Below are 20,852 nucleotides of genomic sequence, written 5' to 3'. Positions count from 1 at the left end.
ACAACGTCATTACGTCCTTTATCTTCTATTGACGTAAGCACGCCCCACACACACATACACACACACTCTCTATCTTAAAGGGACTTTCACTGAGTCCGTAACAACTCAGCCAGCTCTATCACGGGTACAACCCTCCCCACCACCAAGGACATCTTCAACAGGCGGTTCCTCACGAAGGCAGCATCCATCTTTAAGGACCCTCACCATCTGAGACATGCCCTCTTCTCATCAGGAAGGAGGTATAGAAGCCTGAAGACCCACACTCAATGATTCAGGAACAGCTTCTTCCCCTCCACCATCAGATTTCTGAATGATCTATGAAGCCATGAACACTGCCTCATTATTCCCTTTTTTTTTGCACTATTTATTTATTTTGTAGTTTATAATAATTTTATTTCTTTGCACTGTACTGCTGCAGCAAAACAACAGATTTCACGTCATATAAGACAGTGATAATAAACCTGGTTCTGATTCTAATGGCTCCATTATTTCACCCTATTACACACATCCCCTTTGTTCCACCCATTTATATTTCAAATAAGCTGCTTTAGCACAGGTGGAGCTTATTGAGATCTATTAGAGCTGCACTCATCCAGGCATCAATGTTCCTGACTTGTGCCTTACAGATAGAGGAAAAGCTTCAGGATGTAAGGAGGTAGGTAACTGGCCAGAGGATGCCCAGTCTCCTGTAGCCACTTGATGCTGTTGGAACCCCTGAAGCTGCGCCTGAGAACGAGTTGATGTTTTCAGAAACATAGCTTGGGCAATTGGCAGAGAGAGGAGGGAGTAAGAAACTATAAATGTTTCGATAAAATTTGTAATTCTTACAAATTTTATAGAAACCAGCTGATTTTTCGGATGTTGCTGGTGGCCTCTGTTGATCAAACATGCTTAATTTGCATGAGGTAACAAATGCTGTATAATACTGTTTAATTCTTGTCATTCAAAGCCTGTCTCAAGTACACAAGTAATGCATTGAGTTGTCCAGGGCACTAGTGCTATCTTCCTTACCCTTTATAGTATTATGTGATCTTTTGCATTCACCTTAAACGGCCTCAGCTTGGTTCATATATATTTGACGGTGTAGCGCACCCTCAGTGCTGAATACCAGGCTGGGATTTTGCTCACAGCTCTTGGGAGTGTAATAGGGACTGACTTAGTTAGAATACTAGCAACTGACTCTTAGCTGACACTTGATTTGTAGGTGAGAAGTTGTTTTGCATTGAGTCAACTTTTGCCTGAGCATAGAACAGTAATGCTGCTAATGCAAGAAACCCAATGCCATACCATACCGTTCAGAATTGAAAACAGGGTTATGTTTGTGAAGCAGTGTTGTTTGATTAGGAAATTCCAATTGTGTCTGTTTCCCTATAATAGAATTAATGTTCAAAAATTATCAAGGAAATCTTGTCAGAAGGTACCTTCATCAGGAAGTGCCTGTAATAGAAAAATACTTCTATGTCATCAGAAGGAAGTGCTGTAGTGTGGTTTCCCATAACCAGCTGAGCTGCATTAATTTTCCAGTCCCAGCAAAATGATTCAGGCAGAAAAATTAAACAATCTGGAAGGTATTTTCCCAGACTCTACCTTTTAAAGTTTCTCTCCTCCTGTGAATTACCATGAAAACATCATGTCAGAATATTTATTTGTTAGCAAAGTGAAATTTGCCCATAAATATTTTCAGTAGTCTTTCTTATGGTGTGATCTACTAAATTGTGTTTATCCACACATTAACAAACTACATTCATTACATCTGAATTGGACTGCAGGAATTTTGCTGGTGTTTTATACATCTCATTACAAGATACTTTCTGTTTTGTTGGCACTTGAAAGCTAGCCATTTTGTTTATAACGTACAAAAGATCTGTTATTCCTGTAATCTGAGCTACTGCCTCAATGTGACTAAATGGATCAAATTCCATTTTGATTACATATTCTTTTTGATGACCGGTTGTGCATTGGCTTTCATTTTCCCGAAAAGCCAATGACCATAATTTTGGGGTCAGTTAAACTATTGTATAATCGTGAATGTTATAATGGCTATCTATAGCTAATAGTTTAGAACTGGAGTTTTCTTTTGAAGTACAAGTTGTATTTTGCTCTGTCCAGAAATGTAAAGGCAAGGTTTTTATTGAAAGCTGGAACTTCTTGATTGTGTGAGATGAAGTCCACTCAGAAAAACAGTTGCATACGTATTGAAAAGAAATTGATGTTTTAAGAGCCTAACCATGATTCATTACTAATTGATTTCCAGATTGTCAAACTCCAGTCACTGGTGTGAATCTTTTAAATGGTCAAGAGATTCCTCTTGTTATTTCAGCCAAGAAAGAGTTTGAAGGTCATCTCGACACTGTCATAGGTAAAGCATATATTTCTGCTTTAACTTGCCCTGATAGGGAGAGATATTCTAGATTGTTTTATCTCCTGGGTAAATCAGTAAATTTCTTAGGTAAACTGTGTGATTTTTGAATTTACTTTATCTTAGCAACTGAAGGTACGACTTCCAGTGGCGGAGCAGTTAAATTTGGAGATAAACTATTAAGTCCTGATTGGGAGATTAGAGAGGTTTGGAGGGGCAGGCCATGGATGGATTTGAAAACAAGAATGAGTGGTCTGTTTGCAGTACTAATGCCCATTTATTCCATTTTGTGACAACTTTGAGAACGTGTAGGCATTAAGTACAATGAGATACTTCCATTGTGACAGGGCTGGGGGTTGGAGGAAAGAGTATAATCCTTTGTTACCATATTGGTTTGTGTGTATAGAGCGAATGGCCTCATCCCAGTAACTGCATGGTCCTCAATTACACTGGGGAGGGAGGGGGAACTGGAATGAAAAAGAGGGATTTACTTTCCTTTAGCATTGTTTGAGTCACCACAAATAGCTTTATAACTGTATTGTGGGAACCACAACTATGATTTGTGCTTAGTAAATAGCAACGTGATGTCGATCAGGTAATTGTGGAAATATCGATTGTGGAATAAATATTGGCCTGGATGCTAGTGAGAACTCCCCTACTCTTGTTGAAATAATGCCATAGCATCTTTCAGCTCACCTGGCAAGCTGTCAGGGTCCCATTTTAACATCTCACAACATCGCACCTCTGATAGAACAGAGCACCTTCAGTACTCGGCTGAGACTCGCATGCTTGGGTCTCCAGAATAGGATTTGAAGTGACGACCTTCTGACTTAAAGATCAAGATAAGATATCTGTATTAGTTACATGTACCTACTGAGCCACAGCTCTCAACCAGTGCTGACTTGAAGTGGTTCAAAGGGAAGAAATTAGGCAGCTGTTTAAATAGAAAAAAATTATGGCAGCAAGTATGTTTCTTTAATATTGTGCTGTTAATCTTTCCTACATTTTTGTGTTTTTTTTAACAAAGGTATTCCAAGTGTTAATCCAGAAGATGCAACAGTTGCACAAAAGTTGGGTCTGCCGTGGCGGGAGGTCTTTGAAACTTCACCTGATGGCACAGAACAGTTACAGAATTCTGGTGAGGTTAGTGCTGGAGCTGCCTTTTGGGTCTTTGTGACCGTGTGTGGAAGAAGTTTACTAGAATGCTTTCGTTGCTTCCAATGCTTCCATAAAGGAAATACCTTTTATACAATATGCGTTTACAGATACCAATTGATATGGTATTGCTAATAGATTTATTAGCAGCCTTCAAAAGAGATTTGAGGTAGAAGAATATTGGGGGAATATGGGGAAAGAGCAGTGGAATGATATTAACTGGATTGCTCTTTGTGCGAGCCACCACAGACTTGACGTGCTGACTGGTGACTCCTGTCCTGTGCTTTTCTATGGCTACTGAATGCTGAACATGTCAAGCTAGTTAACATGTCAGCGTGGTGCTGCCAGGCTTTGGTGGAAAATCCAGTTGCATACTTACCTGCATGTACTTTCCCTGAACCTGCTGTTTTCCATTGGCAGAGAGTGATGGCAGGTATATGCTTGTCCTGCCCATGGTATGCTAATAAGTGAATTGTCTTCTCTGGTCAATAGAGTATGGTCTTCAAGGTGTTTTCTTACTCTAGAAGTTAGAGCTCTGACAACAAAAATAAGCAATAATGCATTTCTAATGCACCTTTCTCAGCCTCAGGATTTTCCACAGCACTTTGCAGTCATGCAGTCTGACTTGCTGAGTATTTTCAGCATTTTCTGTTTTTATTGCACACCTTTCCACCTTAGAAAAATATCATCATTCTTTCATTGCTATTGGGTCTGAATCTTGGGACTCCTTACCCAACAGCACTGTGGAAGTACCTTCACTAGAAGGACTGCAGCAGGTCAAGAAGGTGGCATATCACTACCTTCTTGAGGCCAATTAGAGATGGGAAACAAATGGGCAACATAAGATCCTGGAAAAAAAAATTAAATCACGATGATTTATTTTTAATATTAAATCAGGCTGTGTAATCTTTCAGTTTACAGGACTAGAGAGGCAGTCTGCAACTCAAGCCATACTGAAGCGTGCAAGAGACCTTGGAATTGGTGGCTATCTTACAAGTCCAAAAATGCGTGACTGGTTGATATCCAGGCAACGTTACTGGGGAACACCCATTCCTATCATCCATTGCCTGTCTTGCGGCACTGTGCCAGTCCCTTTTGAAGATCTGCCCGTTCTTTTACCTAAGCTTAAGTCATTTACAGCCAAAGGAATTTCCCCACTATCTGCAGCCTCTGAATGGTTAAATTGTACCTGTCCCAAGTAAGTAAATAATTTTAATTTCCTCAACGGGTTAGCTTCAAAGCTGCTGTAATAGTTTATTGAAATAAAAAGAGAATACATAGCAGGTTGAACATTAAGTAAAGAAAGACTTGCGTGTTTGTGATATATTTCACAACTTTTAGTCAACCCCACATGTTGTAGAAGTATTGTAATGTTGGAAATAAGAAAGCCAAATTTGTGAACAGAGAGCTCCCACAATCAGCCTTGTGATAATCACGAGATAATCTGTTTTAGTAATGTTGATTGAAGGATAATCATTTTCCCGGACATGGAAATAACCTCTTGTCACTTCTTCAAAAGAGAACTCCAACTGTTTAATATCCAACAGTACTATACTTCCCTAGAGTGTAACTCTGGATATTTCTGGACAAGGGCATGAACCCACAACCTTCTGACTCAGGTGATTGTGCTACCAACAGAGCCACAACTGACTAGTGACAAGAGGTGTAGATTTAACAGTTCATTGATGACCAGTTTTTCTACACACAGGGTTGTGCTCATAAGGAACATAGGACAGTACAGCACAAGAATAGGCCCTTCGGCCCACGATGTTGTGCCAAACTAACTAAAGTAGTAATTAAACACCTAACTAAACTTGTCCCTTCTGCCTACTCGTCCATATCCCTCCATTATCTGTATATTCATGTACCTGTCTAAGAGCTTCTTAAACGCCTCTATCGTATTTACCTCCACTACCACCCCTGGCAGCGCATTCCAGGCACACACCACTCTGTAAAATACTTGCCCCACACATCTCCTTTGAACCTTCCCCCCTCACAAATGCATGCCCTTTAGTATTAGGCATTTCGACCCTGGGAATAAGATACCAGCTGTCTGCTCTACCTATGCCTCCCATAATCTTATAACCCTATCAGGTCCCCCCTCAGCCTCTGCTACTCCAGAGGAAACAACCCAAGTTTGTCCAACCTCTCCTCATAGCACATGCCCTCTAATCCAGGCAGCAGCCTGGTAAACCTCTTCTGCACCTTTTCCATAGCCTCCACATCCTTCCTGTAATGAGGCGACCAGAATTGAATGCAATACTCCAAATGTGGCCTAACCAGAGTTTTATAAAGCTGCAATATAACTTCCTGACTCTTGAACTCAGTGCCTCGGCTAATAAAGGCAAGCATGCTGTATGCCTTCTTTACCACCCTATCAATTTGTGCAGTCACTTTCAGCGAGCTATGGACTTGGACCCCAAGATTCCTCTGTACAAAACGAGCTGCCAGAGGAAGTGGTAGAGGCATGTACAATTATGACATTTAAAAGACACTTGGACAGGTACATGTATAGGAAAGGTTTAGAGCAAGCTAATGGGACTAGCTCAATTAGGCAAGTTGGTTGGCATGGACGAGTTGGGCTGAAGGGCCTGTTTTCGGTGTTATATAACCCTATGACTTTTCATTGATAGTTTGCAATCACAAAAGGAAATTTTTGGAAAGTCACTTGATGTGAAAAGCATTATAAATTGCAATCCACAGTAAATTCCAGTGTGTATTCATCATTCTTTTTTCTTCTCCATTTAAGCATGTGAAAGTAAGTTGTTTAATTTGTACTGACTTAGCTGCACAGATGGGAAAATATTATCAACAAAGTTTGGAGTAAAAACAAGGACTCTATTGTGTTTATGTTGCCAAGACAGTATTTTGGTAGATTTGTTGATTGTAAGAGATCACTTATGTTGTTAAAAGTGTTACCTCGTATTGGGTATGTCGTCTAATATCAGGTTTACTGCTGAATACTTGCTTGGAAATCAAGTTGATAACCAAAGGTTGATAGGGTTGTTAAGAAGGTGTATGGTGTGTTGGCCTTCATTAGTCGGGGGATTAAGTTCAAGAGCCGCGAGGTGATGTTGCAGCTCTATAGAACTCTGGTCAGACCACACTTGGAGTATTGTGTTCAGTTCTGGTCGCCTCATTATAGAAAGGATGTGGAAGCTTTGGAGAGGGTGCAGAGGAGATTTACCAGAATGTTGCCTGGATTGGAGAGCATGTCTTATGAGGATAGGTTGAGTGAGCTAGGGCTTTTCTCTTTGGAGGGGAGGAGGATGAGAGGGGACTTGATAGAGGTGTACAAGATGACAAGAGGCATAGATCGAGTGAACTGTCAGAGACTTTTTCCCAGGACGACAATGGCTAACACGAAGGGACATAATTTTAAGGTGATTGGAGGAAGGTATAAGGGGGATGTCAGGGGTAAGTTCTTTTCCACAGAGAGTGGTGGGTGCGTGGAATGCATTGCCAGCAGAGGATGTGGGGGCAGATACATTAGGGACATTTAAGAGATTCTTAGATAGACATACGAATGATCGAAAAATAGGGGGCTATGTGGGAGGGAAGGGTTAGCTAGATCTTAGAGCAGGATAAAATGTCAGCACAATATTGTGGGCTGAAGGGCCTGTACTGTGCTGTAGTGTTCTATGTTCAAAGCTAAGCACAATCATTGTCACTATGGCCATCCTGCCTCATTGGACATTAACAAAAAACTTACTTAATTTTTAACTATAACATTTTAAAAGTATGGACTTTAAGGATAAGTCCTTAAGGTTACTAACATCATAAGATATGGAGAGATGTATTCCTACTGGTTAGTGGTTACTAACTAGAGGATATAATGTTTTAACATCTTCATCAAAAGATGAAACAATGAAATCAGATAAATTCTTAAACACTCAAGATTGTTAGCAAATGAAATGCCCTACCAGAAACTGTGTTGGATGTAAATCCTTCATCAATTTTAAAAGCATTTTTGCAGAAAAATATTTTGGTGCCAGAATAATTAAATAGTTGTAGGGGAACAGGGTTAGGTGGATTAGAGGTCAGTTTGGGTACATAATTAAAACCTGACTGACAACTAACCTGAGCCCCAGTGTCTATAATTATCTTGCTACCTGACTAGCACCAGGACTCCTGGACTGCCTTGCAAATGCAACATGCTCCTACTCAAGCAAGCACTGGGAATTCCTGACCCCTCTGAGTTTCTCTCTTTTAAAACTTGTCCCAATCCACTAGCAAGATAATATTTAAGTATAAAGAAGAGGCAGCTCTGAGCCCAGTTCAATTCAACTGAAGTCTGAGGAACTAAATATTTTTTCAAAGATGACCTGACCTGAATTGGATTCATGTAGTCGGACCCCATGAGACTCATTTTGGGTTGGGTAGTGAACTAAAACTGACGTGGTAGGCTAAGTAGCATCCAAAGTTGTGAAATTGTATTATTTTTAGCAGAGTGAATAATTTATAGACAAATTTGCCAGTAAAGAACAGGAGGTGGATCATTGAAAGATTTGTAATATTTTTCATTCCTATCAAGTGTCATCTATAACTCTATGGGTAGCACTCTTGCCTTGGAGTCAGAAGACTGAGTTCAAGTTCCATCCCAGAAATTTGAGCACAAAATTCTTGGCAGTACTGAGGGTGCACTACACTGTAAGAGTTGGATCCTTTTCAGATGAGATGATAAACCAAGACCATATTTGATTTTCCAGGTGCAGACAAATGATGCCAAGGTTCTATTTCAAATAAGAGCAGTTATTCCCCGATGTCCTGACCAATACTTATCCCTCGCTGAATATTACTAAGAAATTATCTGGTAAATTTCACACTGTGAGCAGGTTGGTTGCTGTGTTCTCTGCTCAGTGGCCACACTTCAAATACATATCACTGGCTCCAATGCAGTTTGGGACATCCTGAAACTTGCTATGACAGCAAGTTCTTTCGACTTGAATATACCATTTTGTGTTTATCAGGCTGAATGTATTTGTACTTGTCATCCCAATTACTCTTGGTGGAAGTAAGTTTCACATTCTAACTACTCTCTAGGTGTAAAAGTTTCTTCTGAATTCAATATTAGATTTAGTAGTGTCTGCCTCATATACTGTAAAACTGTGCTGCCTTTGTTCAAACTTACACCAATTCCTATTTGCATATCGTGCCCACTTTTTCATAATACCTCCATGATCTGGTCCCTCCCTTTCTCTGTAACTGCCTCAAGCCCTTTAACCCTCTCTGCACCACCAGTTCAAGACTTCTGCACATCCCAAGTTTAATTGCTCCATCTTTGGCTGCTGTGCTTGCAGCTGCTGGGATCCTAGCGTCTGGGGTTCCTTCCCTAAGTGCTGCTGCCTTTCTACTTCTAAGATGTCCCTTAAGTCTACTCTCTTGATCGTGTTGTTGTTCCCTTGCCATAATACCTGCTCATGTGGCTCAGTATCAGTTTTGTGCAAAGAGATTCCCATGATGCTTCGGGGCAAGTTTTACTATGTCACGTGCACCATATACAGTTAAACTTTGTTATACTGGCACACTTGGGATATTTGTGCCAAACAAGCAGATTTTCTTGACTACTGGATGTTATTCTGTTGATACTCCAATGCACATTGAATTCACTACCTTTTAGATTTTATACAGTTTAATAATAAGTTTTTCCAGTGAACTCGGTAAGTTTAAGGGGAGCATGGGAAACATTCAGGGACGTGTGGGAAACAGAATCAGGTGAGTTTCAAGGAAGTGCGGATAATAGAACCAGCTAAGTTTCAAGGGAGCGCAGGAATCAGGGCCCTGGTGAATGAGGTGAAGTGTGGCAGCAGAGCCCTGGTAAGTGGAAGGGAACTGGGACGCGGGTGACTGGAAAGGAGCGTGCGACTGGGGCCCCAATGAGTGAAAGAGGTTGTGGCAATCAGCATCCGTTGAGCCAGATGCCAAACCATCAGGATTTCTGGATAACAGGTTATTGTAGTTTTACAGTAAATATAAATTGTTTTCTTGGAGTACACTTGATTGCTGAGCAGCATTTGAAGAGTGTAGCAAATAAAGGGTCTTTATTGGAGATTATTCTGGCTCTTGATAGATTTCTCTCTTCCCAATCATTTGCTTGCAGTTGGTGAAGTTGCTGCATTCTTATGGTGCTTGCTGCAGCTTAGCTTGTAATGTTGCTTAGCTGCTGGCTGCAAAACTTGCAGAGTTTACAACTTGTCTATTCCTGTGCAGGTGTAAGGGCCCTGCCAAACGGGAGACCGACACCATGGATACCTTTGTGGATTCAGCCTGGTATTACTACAGATATACTGATCCTCATAACAGTCAGAAGTGAGTTTGAAAATGACTTTCTTTATATAATAAAGTGAATATATTTCCCTCCTTTTTCTGCCACAGTCTTTGCTAGAATGAACTTCCATTAGAGTCTGGGGCAGTGTTGAGTCATAATAATTTACAGCACAAAAGAAAGCTATTAGGCTAATGCTGCTCTTCAGCTCTGGCTCTCTGAAAGTGATTGCTCATCAAATGCTTCTTGAGATTTTTTTAAATGTCATGAGAGTTTCTGCCTCCATGCCCTTTCAGATCGTGAGTTCCAACCCATCCCTGCAACCCCCACCGGTCCCGAAGTGAAAGAAAATTTCTTTGTCTGCCCACTATCTTTAGAAAAGATGCAGACCCTCTGTATCTTGTTCTTCCACCTAGTTAGGTTGTAGCTGATCTGTACTTTCCATCATTTGCCTGCCTTGATTTTGTGTCCCTTTAGACCCCGGCCTAACAACTTATCTATCCCAGATTTCAGATTTTTTTCTGAGAGTGTTAAGGCCTTGCACTATCCCTTGAGCAGAATGGTTTCCTCACATCACCACGGAACAGCTTTGCTCTAATTTCAAAGGAATCTCTTCTTGTTCTAGACCTGGCATCAAGGGAAGTAGTTTCTCTCCATTTGCCAATCAAACCCTTTAACCATCTTAAACACTTCAAGTAGATCACCCCATAACCTGTACAGAAAGGAATACAAGTTTAGTCTATGCAACTTGACCTCATGATTTAACCCTTTAGCTTCCAAAGTGTGGTGCTGAGAACTCCAAATGTAGTCTGAAACTTCTATAAACCTCCGTCCCTTTATATACCGGCTAAATTTGGATGCAAGTCTTCACATAGAGCATCTTTGCACTTTTTTTTAGTTTGTATCAAACAATTCAATGTTATCATGCTGTTATAAGTGCAAAGTTAGACCAAAGAGGGGGCATATTAACATTGGAGTGTGTTTGGAGTGGTTCTACTGGAATGACTCTCAACTTCAAAGGTTAACATAAGGAGAAAGATTACACAGAGTTGGCTTGTGTCCTGGAATATAGAAGAGATGGCTTGATCGAAGCTTTGAAGGCATTCAGAGAAACTGATGGGGTAGAGGAGGGAGTAACTCTTTCCATTGTCGGGTAATCTGGGACTCTGGATCGTAATCTAAAAATTAAAGCCAGGAGTAAAGGTAGGAATTTGGGGTCTCCTCCTCCACTCATAACTGATGATGTGCCAACTGTTAATAGTAACTCCATGTTAGTTTTTTTTTAAGTGGGGTGTTAAGACTTGTGGGGCTTATATGAAGTTAGGTTACAGATCAGCCATGATTTCATTGAACAAATGGCTGAATGGCTCCTCTTCTTCCAGTATTTGAGTACTTATTTTGAAAGAAAGCACCATAATTCACTAAGCCCTGGAACCAGCAATAGGGGAGTAATTCATTCTTATGTATTTGGTCAGGGAATGGGTTAGGCACATTTGCGCAGTTTGGTTTCATGGTGTGTGTAAGTAAAGTCTTATTCGATGTGGATGATTTTACCACCTGAAATCCCTTTAAGGATAATGGCAAGGCAGTAAAATGTTTTCAGTTACAATACATGTGGCTGTAAATGGGTATCCCACTAAAGATAACAACAACAGTAATAATCTGATATGTGTTGTAAATTCTCATCTAGTTGCTTGGCAACGAGTCATCCCAGAAAATTGAGGTTGGGCAGTGTATAAACAAAAATGTTTGGCTTAACCAAGGAATACATATGCAGTGTGAATGCAAGTATACTTCTAAAACCATGCCTGTGCTGTGAATATAACTGCTAACTGTCTGTAACTACTTATTTTTAAGGCCCTTTGACAGTTCATTAGCAGACTTCTGGATGCCTGTAGATCTGTACATTGGAGGGAAAGAGCACGCTGTTATGCATCTATACTATGCAAGATTTATTAGTCACTTCTGCAATGATCAAAACATGGTCAAATACAGGCAAGTTCATCTCTACTCAAAAAATGTAAGCATCACCTACCTACCTTCCCCCCACACCTGGAGTCACCTATCGCCTGCCAGCTTGTGGTCCTCCCCCCCCCCCCCCCCCCCATTCTTTTATTCTGGCTTCTGCCCTCTTTCTTTCCAGTCCTGACGAAAGGTCTCGGGCTAAAACGTCAACTGTTCATTTTCCTCCATAGATGCTGCCTGCTCAGTTCCTCCAGCATTTTGTGTGTGATTCCAGATTTCCAGCATCTGTAGTCTCTCGTGTTCCTGTGAATTTTTTTTTCCCCAACTGTTTCATAGTCTCTTAACCCATATGTCACACTTGGCCATTGGAATTGAGCTCGTGTGTTTGTTTTAATGTGCCATGATGTGTGGAGAGGATATTTGTTATTGAGTGAGTTGCTGTGGTTTGATTGTTCCAGATTCTCAACCATCAGCTGCAGTAGCAGGTATTTGTCCCTAGGCGGGGCATTTGAGCTGTATGCCCCTATGTTTTCTCCAGTGGGAAGAAGCTTATAAATGACATCACAAGTTTTATAAGGATGTCCTTCAGGATATGATTTGGCAGTGACCTTCTTCTCAATTCTGATAAAATAAACCTCGGGTGTGCCTTTTTCAACAGCCGTGACTGTGGCCATCATAAACTTTTATGAATTTTTAAACTGAACGAAGAATGAGTTGAACACCTGTTGACAATGTACAAGTTGGTTGGAATGAATTTCTGGTGGAGGAGGGCTGCACTTGACTGCAAATTTAGCAAAAAACTCTTGACCTGAGAGCACCACTGAAGGACTGCTGCACTGCAGGAGGTACTTTCTTTCAGATGAGATATTGAAATGAGGTCACTCTGCTGTCTTAAAGAGCCAAAGTTATACTACATGGAGACAGGCTCTCTGAGTCCATGCTGACCATCAAGTATCCATTTATACTAATCCTATTTTTATTCTCCCCTCATTCCTATGAAATCCCTGCAGATTCAGCTACTCGCCTACGTGCTAGAGGCAATTTACAGTAGCCAATTAACCTACCAACCCGCATGTCTTTAGGTTGTGACAGGAAACTGGAGTGCCCAGAGGAAATCACAGGGAGAACGTGCAAACTCCACACAGACAGCACCCAAGGTCAGGATTGAGCCTGGGTCACTGGAGCTGTGAGGCAGTAGCTCTACTTAACTGTGCGACTGCACCATCCTTGGTTATGCATAACTGATGATCTAGTGCTATTTTGAAGAACAGGCGTGTTACCTCTGACGTCTTGGTCAAATTTATCCTTCACTCAATATCACGGAACAATGAACAAATAATCAGCTATCGTGTTGTTGTTTGTTGGAGTTTGCTTGCCAGATAGATATTTCATAAAGTACTTTTCAAGCCATTGAAGTATTTTTTTGAAGATTAGGAAATGCAACAGATAATTTGCCTACAATAAGCTCCCACAAGCAGCAATGTGATAATGAAGAATTAAGGTCTTTGTGTGATAATGTTAGAAGGAAGCAAATTGACCAGGGACCCAGTGATAACTTCCCTGCTCATTTTCAGAATAATGCTACGTGATCCATCAGAGAACAGACAGGGCTCCTGCTCAGAAAAACACCAACACCTTTGATAGTGCAGCACTCCCTTGGCACTATACGTAAGCCAAATATTTGGGCTCAAGTCTTTGGAGTGCAATCTATACATCCCTCATCTGACCAATCAGATGTGGCCTTAACATCAGTTGTTCAGGACATGCCAGAAACCATAATCATGGAAGAAATAGCTAGTCATTTAGAAAATCTTAATGCAATCAACCTAGTCAATACAGCTTTAAGAAAGGAAGATCAGGTCTGAAAATTTTGTTTAAGTTCTTCAAGTATATAATGAGTAGTGTCAATAAAGGGGAACTTGTAGGTGTAGTGTATTTGGATTTTTAGAAGACATTCAAAAAGGTGCCATATAAAAGGCTGATGCACAGGCTAAGAACCCATGGTTTTGGGGAAAGTGTGTTAATGTGAATTGGAAATCAAAAGAAACTGCATATGCTGGAAATCTGAAATAGAAACTAAAGATGCTGCCTGTCTTGTTGAGTTTTTCCAGCATTTTTGGTTTTTATAACATGAATTGAAGACTGGTTAACACAGAAGAGACAGGGGGATGCATTAAATGGGTGTTTTTCAGACTAGAAAAATGTAACTCATAAGAGTGCTCCAAGGATCACTCTTTATTGTCACTATTAATGACTTGAAGGAGGGGGCAGAGTGCAAACTATTCAAGCTCACTAATGACTCAGAAACAGGAGGGAGAGCATGTGGCAAAGAGCATATTTAGACTCGATATAGAAAGGTTGAGTGAGTGGGTAGAAACTTGGTAAGTGGAATTTAGTGCAGGCAAGTGTGAGATCATGTCCTTCAACAGGAAGAATCAAAAGGCAGAATATTATCTAAATGGAAAGAGACTGCAATTGAGTTGAGTACAGAAGGATTTAGGTGCTCTCGTATGAAACGCAGAAAGATGCAGAACGTAACCAAGGTGGCAAATGGCATATTGGCCTTTATTGCAAGGGAGGTGGAGTTTAAAAATAGAAAAATATTGTTCCATTTGTACAGGAAAGTATACAGCTATGGTCCCCTTAGATCAGAAAAGACATGCTAGCATTGAAGGCAGTGCAGAAGAGATTCTCCTTGCTAATTTTTCTTATCACAGACAGCTTAGGGGTTTAGTAGAATGAGGGGTGATCTTAGTGAAATGTAAAAGATCTTAAGGGGGCATGACAGAGTAGATGTTGAGATGGTTCCACATGTGGGAGAATTTTGAATGTAGGGACATAGTTACAAGGGAGCAGTCATTTAAAACTGAGATGTATAGGAATTTATTCTCTGAGAGGATGGTGAATCTCTGGAATCCTCTGCCCCAGTGGGTTGTGCAGGCCAGGCCATTGGAGGCACTTACAGGGGAGGTAGATTAATTTTTGACACATCAGGAATGGAAGGCTTTGAGGAACTGGCTCAGAAGAGAAGGCCTGAGGCGGATCATCGATGATTATATTGAATGGTGGGGCAGGCACGAGGGAGTCAGATGGCCTTCTCCTGCTCCAACTTCCTTGTGTATGGTCGTGTGTGAGTTTAACTTTACAGTAAGTTGCACTTTCAGCTGAGTTATATTTTTGTTTAGCTGGACTAGGTGAAACAGTTGAAGGTTTTTTAAAAAATAAAATCTTGGTTACCTTCTCTGTTTTAGCCACATAATCTTAGGCCTTTTCTGCATCTGTGTATAAAAGGGTTGAGGACCAAGTTACACCTGGAACCACTTGTTTTTCTTCCATGCTCGAAAAGAACTTGTCCATTCTCTTCTGGCCACTACCAAGACTGATAAATGAGTCTTTGCAGAATGTAGTATCAAGAGGAAAGCCAAAGCAGAGTTGTCTTTTAGTATGAAAGAAAATAATACAGATGCTGGAAATACTCATCAGTTTAGGCAGCATCTGTGGAGAGAGAAACTGAATTAATGTTTCAGGACAGGGGCTTTTTATTGGAACTGGGAAAAATGAGTGGTGAAACCATTTTTAAGATGCGGAGAAGAGAGGAGAAAGCACAAGGGCAGATCTGAGAGGGTGGATTGCTGGAGATTGCAGCTGGCAGAAGTGTTTCCTTTTAGCATTTTAATTTGATTTGAATTTAATTTCTGTTGTCTCTGCTCTTCCTAATGCAAAATCGATTGCAATGCCAACTATTCCCGGTGAGGATAATCGTTTGTTTTTTTTATCCGTTTTCCTACTTAAAAGTTGCTATAGTGTTGCAATAAATGTCATTCATCTGTCACTCTCTGGTCACTTGATTTCTTTTGCATAATCTGAGCTTTCCCATTCTCTGGTCTGGGTGCAGGGAACCTTTCCACAAACTCCTCGTTCATGGACTTATCAAGGGGAAGACCTATCGGTTGCCATCGAATGGCCAGTATCTGAAGAAAGAAGAAATAAGTTTCAGTGGTAAGTGGTTGGATAAGGAAAGGTGCCAATGATTTTATGTGGATGTATAAAGAAAACCACCTGCTTTGGATCCTGAACTATATGTTTGCACGTTAAATTACTGGGTCCACATTGTCATACATTTTCCTTTTGCCCAAATAGTTTGAGGTTATTTTGATAACTGTTTCAATTTATATAACACAGGTAAAGAAGAAAAAACATTCCAAGGCACTTCTGTAGATTATCAAACACAGAATTTGATGCCACGCCTCATATTACCAGAGCAGATGTACAAAGGATTAGATTAGCAGTAGGTTTTAAAGAGCATCTTCAAAGAGGAAGGAGATGTAGAGGGACAGAGGTTTTAGCAAGAAATCCCGATGTTTAGAGCCTTTGCAGCTGAAGGCATGGCTATCACCATGAAAGCATGGTGAAGTAATTAAATTCGGGGTTGTTTAAAAGGCCAGAATTAGAAGATCGGAGAGTGCAGGGATGGAGGAGAATTCAGACAAGAAGGAATTAATGGAGGAATTTATTAAAAAAAGGGTGAGAACTTTAAATCAAGTTGCTGCTCAACCAAGAGCCTTGTGCATTGGGCTTGTATTGAACAATTTGGACTATAGCATATCTTTTTATTGAATATATTTTGTTGTAAATGCTAATTCCCTCTCCCTTGGCTGCCCCCACTCTGCCTAAGATTGACAGACTTTTGCTGGGTAAATTTATAAATGCCTATGGAGCAAAGGCAGTTGGATTCAGTTTATGGTACAGATTTCATGCGGAGACCAAGATCTATTCCCCTGTTTCATCAAAGCTGGTTTCATCCTCCTGTCTTGTCCATATAGTTGTATCCGGCACCTCTGATATCTGTTGCTACTCTGGCTGACATCTGCTGGATTTTACAAGGTTATTGTATGGAATAGATATTTTCCATCATTAGTCTGCTCCAGTTTGAGGAACAAGCTTTGAGGTGGGGGGAATGATCACTATGTCAACTAGAAGAGTAATGAGGCAAACAACTTAATTGACTTTTCCTGAAAACCTATATATTTTTCAAGTGTTTTTGATCAGTATCAGTTAAGATGTGTGTTTTACAGTGTCTGTGCTTTGTGGTAATTCATCAGCCCAGTTCTGCTTTTATCAGGAAAAGATGGAGTACAACATTGTGGTTATGTTACTGGAACGAGGGTCAGAAGCTGAAATCCCACCGCAGCAGCTGGCAAATTCTACTTCTGTTAATTACTTGTATATATCTAGGTTGACAGATTAGTGTCAGTGACAGCGACCATGAAACAGTTGGATTATCTCAAAAATTAATTGTTTCGCGCATGTCCTTTAATGAAGGAAATCTATCACCCCTGCCGGTTTGGCTTTGATGTGATTCCAGACCCATAGCAATATGGTTGATTCAAACATATGAAAATGCCCAGCAAGCCACTCTGTTCATGGGCAACTCATAATGGCTTTGAGGGTGACGCCCACATCTCGTAAAGAATTAAACCAAAAACTTGGCATAATATTTGGACGTGACAGACTGACCTCAGAAAATGTATTTATTTCTATTTTGCTGTCTTCATTTTTCTTACAAGGCCCTGATCCAGTTCATGCTAGGACCTCAGAGAAACTCCAGATCACCTGGGAAAAGATGAGCAAATCCAAATATAATGGCATTGACCCAGCAGTGGTCGTCCAGCAGTATGGGATTGATACTGTGCGCCTGTATATTCTCTACGCTGCCCCTCCTGAGCAGGACATTCTATGGGACATTAAAAGTAAGTGACTCAGCTCAAGCAGCCAACAGATATCTTATTGCTGTTGATATGTGTGACACCTTCCAGGACAGAGCATCCTCTCACCATAAATGAAACTCCCTCCCTCCACCAGTATGACTGTAGTGTGTACTGACTACAAAATGCATCAGTTCATCAAGGCTTCTTTAATAGGATCCCCAAAATCCATGATCTCTGTGACCGAAGCTGACAAAGGAAGCATTGGAATGGGAACACTATCACTTGCAAGTTGTCTTCCAAGTCACACACCAACCTGAGTAGGAAATCTATCACCATTTATTACCATTTATTTCTTTATCAGTGCGTCCAAAACCTGGTATTTTTACTTCACAGGAGTGTAGGTAAGTCTTCACACAGACTGCAGAAGTTCAAGAAGGTGGCTCACCACCACCATGAGAATATTTAGGGATGAGCAGAAAGTGCCAGCCTTGCCAGCGACACTCCCCTCCTAGGAATAAAAACTGGGAATTAGGAATAAAAACTGCAGATTTTATATAGATTTGAGAGTATAATGATTCACTGGGGCTCATAGAGTCGACAAAACGCAGATACTGGAAAGTTTGAAATCGAAATAGAATATGCTAGAAATGCTCAGCAGATCAGACAGCAGGAGGGGAAACGGACATTTCAGATTTATGACATTTTATTGGGACTGAGAAAGGTTAGAAATCAAACATGGTTTAAGTTGCAGAGAAGGGGGAGGGTAGAGAGAACAAAGATAATGTTTCTGATTGGGCAGCGAGCCCAAACAACACAATGGTGGCAGTGCTGGCTGAGAGGGGATGGTGAAGGCCTCATTATTTGCAGGTGATCTGATTGGAGCAAATAGAAGACAATGAATCGGTGACTGATGAAGAAAAATTTCTTCTCTCGGAGTTGTCAGGACTTGGCATGCTCAACCTGAAAAGCTGCTGATTCTGTCAATGATTTTAAAAGGACATCAGACAGATTCTTGAGAATGAGGAAGTCACAGAGTCACAAGTAGAAACTAATATGTGCTAATGCTTTGACAGCCAAGCATGTTGAGCTGACCTGAGGACGCTGGATGCTGCACCCTGCAGAATACTTATTAGTTTGTCCTTCTCTACCCTCAGCGGATGCCATTCCTGGTGTGCTGAGGTGGCAAGTGCGTCTCTGGACCCTGGTCACAAAGTTGATTGATGCTCGGAGTGCTGGAATAACCCCCTGTCCGGACCTCCTCAATGAAAAGGAGAAATCAGAAGCCAAGAAGTTATGGCAGAGCAAAAACTACACAGTTTCACAAGTAAGCATGTGTGATTAACTGGGTTATCTACCAGTTCATATAGTTTGTCTCAAACATCGAATGATTGGGGTTGTTGAGGAATCCCTCCTTCAAAATGGATACTTTAAACTGTCCTGTTGTGATGATCAATTATTTCTATGTTCTGAAGAGCCTGTAAATAGTTAAGAAAAAGAAGCTATGAAATGTCTTCCAAAATTTCTCTCCACCCTTTATTCTTCTCCCTTCCTCCACTCCCCACAATGATAATTTGAGTGCAAATAATTTGTTAACATGAAATTGATATTAATGTTCCAATGTAAATCTCACTCAGGGCTGTGATTTTTTGGAATCTTCACTACAAGATATGTGGATACTCATTTGTTAATTATGTTCAGAGTTGAGATTGATATATGTTTGGAAATCAGGCTGGCAAATAGCATGGAGTTATTGGCTCAGCCCCAATCTTATTGAGATGTAGGGTAGGTTCAAGGCACAATGGCTTCTATTTCTTGTGGTTAGGACTGACCAATTCGGTCTTGCCGGTGAATTCTCAGTGATGAGGCACAAGCTGGTGCTGTGTGGGGTACTTGTGCATTTGCTGCTTCCATGCTGTTTTCAACTATTCCCTACCATCTTTCCAAGCAAATATGCCCCCACAAAAGGGATAAAAATTACCAAAGCCTGAAATGAGACCTTCCGTGAATCAATCTGCTCTTGAATACAAAGCACAAAATGGTACTTGTGAGATAACTTGAACTGGAACCTTATGGATAAAGGATTGTGAAAATCAGGTATATAGCAAAATCTAGGAACCATTTTATTATGAATTTATCTGACAGCGTCTCTTGGACTGTGCACAAATCCAGTTTAACATGGAAGATGCTTTCATTGATACTTTGCTCCTCTACTTGGTTCCCTGTCGCAGGATCCTCTAGTTCAACCTTCAGAAGTAAATGATATGATGTGAACTTAGAAACTGCTCCCACTGTGATGTGAAAATTCAAGGCAATGTTAGCTCAGATGCAACTGTGTTTTTAAAAGGTTTACCAAGTCATAACTTAACCTTTCTGGCAATTGCATGCTAATTTCTACATTTCGAGTCTTGTCTACCTCATGATAATTATTTCAAAATTTTATGGATTTTGAAGTAATTAACTTTTAGGTTATTTTAAGTTTTTAATGTTCTTATAAAGATGTTTGAAATTCTTCATAAGAATTGAAGCTTTTTACTTCCTAGTTTTTTGCCTTCCAGAATTCTTCATTATGTGGAGCAGCCTGTGAGGTAACGTAGACTGAGTATTGTGCTATGTGAGAAGGTCTAAAAGGGAAGAGTGGAACTAGAAAGTAAAGTAGATAAATCCAAAACTAAGACCGTTAATTTAAACAAAGGAAACTATGATGAGAAGTGTGTTGGCTATGACAGACTGCGGAGACTCATTAAAAAGCATGACAGTGGATTATCAATGGCAAACATTTAAAGAATTAATGCTGCAACAGTTACGTTATGTGATGGAGGGTCTCAGACCTGAAGGGTTAACACTTATTTTCATTCCACAGATGCTGCCTGACTTGCTGAGTTTCTCCAGCATTTTCTGTTTTTATTTCAGATTTTGAGCATCTAGTTTGTTTTGATTTTCAGTAGCATCTAAACATTCATGCCTGGCATAAAAATACAAAAGGAAAAGCAAACCAACCACAGTGAACAAAAGAAGTTAAGGAGAACATGCGATCCAAAGATGAGTCACATGAGAATGTCAAAGTATCAAGCCTGAGGTTTGCAAGCAGTTTAGATTTCAGCAAGAAAGGACAAAAACACTGGTCAGGAAAGCAAAAAATGGAGCATGAAAGTAAATTTGCAAGAAACATAAAATGGACTGGAAAAGCTTCAACAAATACAGAAAAAGAAAGATTAAAGAAATCCAGTGTAGACCCTCAACAGTCAACAAGAGGGGAATTAATAATGGGGAACAAAGAAATAGCAAAGCAATTAAACAAATACTTTGGTTCTGTCCTCACTAGAAAGGACACAAGTAACCTTCCACAACTGTTAGAAGGGTCTAATAAAGCAGATGGGAGCGATCTTGGAAGAGGGAAGAA

At 40.4% G+C, this 20,852-nt stretch overlaps 1 protein-coding gene across 4 annotated transcripts in view; it reads left to right on the top strand.

The window, feature by feature from the left end:
- The window catches only part of lars2 (leucyl-tRNA synthetase 2, mitochondrial), a 68,104-nt gene that overhangs the window by 26,402 nt on the left and 20,850 nt on the right, over positions 1-20,852 (top strand). For all 4 annotated transcript variants that reach the window (XM_052016164.1, XM_052016163.1, XM_052016166.1 and 1 more), the window contains 8 exons: positions 2,255-2,359; positions 3,387-3,502; positions 4,429-4,712; positions 9,725-9,823; positions 11,637-11,774; positions 15,640-15,743; positions 17,312-17,494; positions 18,607-18,776. In XM_052016164.1, coding sequence (XP_051872124.1) covers positions 2,255-2,359; positions 3,387-3,502; positions 4,429-4,712; positions 9,725-9,823; positions 11,637-11,774; positions 15,640-15,743; positions 17,312-17,494; positions 18,607-18,776 — 1,199 coding nt within the window. The remainder of the gene's footprint in view (positions 1-2,254; positions 2,360-3,386; positions 3,503-4,428; positions 4,713-9,724; positions 9,824-11,636; positions 11,775-15,639; positions 15,744-17,311; positions 17,495-18,606; positions 18,777-20,852) is intronic.

This window comes from Pristis pectinata, chromosome 5 (genome assembly GCF_009764475.1).
Source record: "Pristis pectinata isolate sPriPec2 chromosome 5, sPriPec2.1.pri, whole genome shotgun sequence".
Classification (NCBI taxonomy): Eukaryota; Metazoa; Chordata; class Chondrichthyes; order Rhinopristiformes; family Pristidae; genus Pristis; species Pristis pectinata.
The sequence above is the reverse complement of the archived record's forward strand: the minus strand, read 5'-3'. Positions and strand labels throughout refer to the sequence as shown.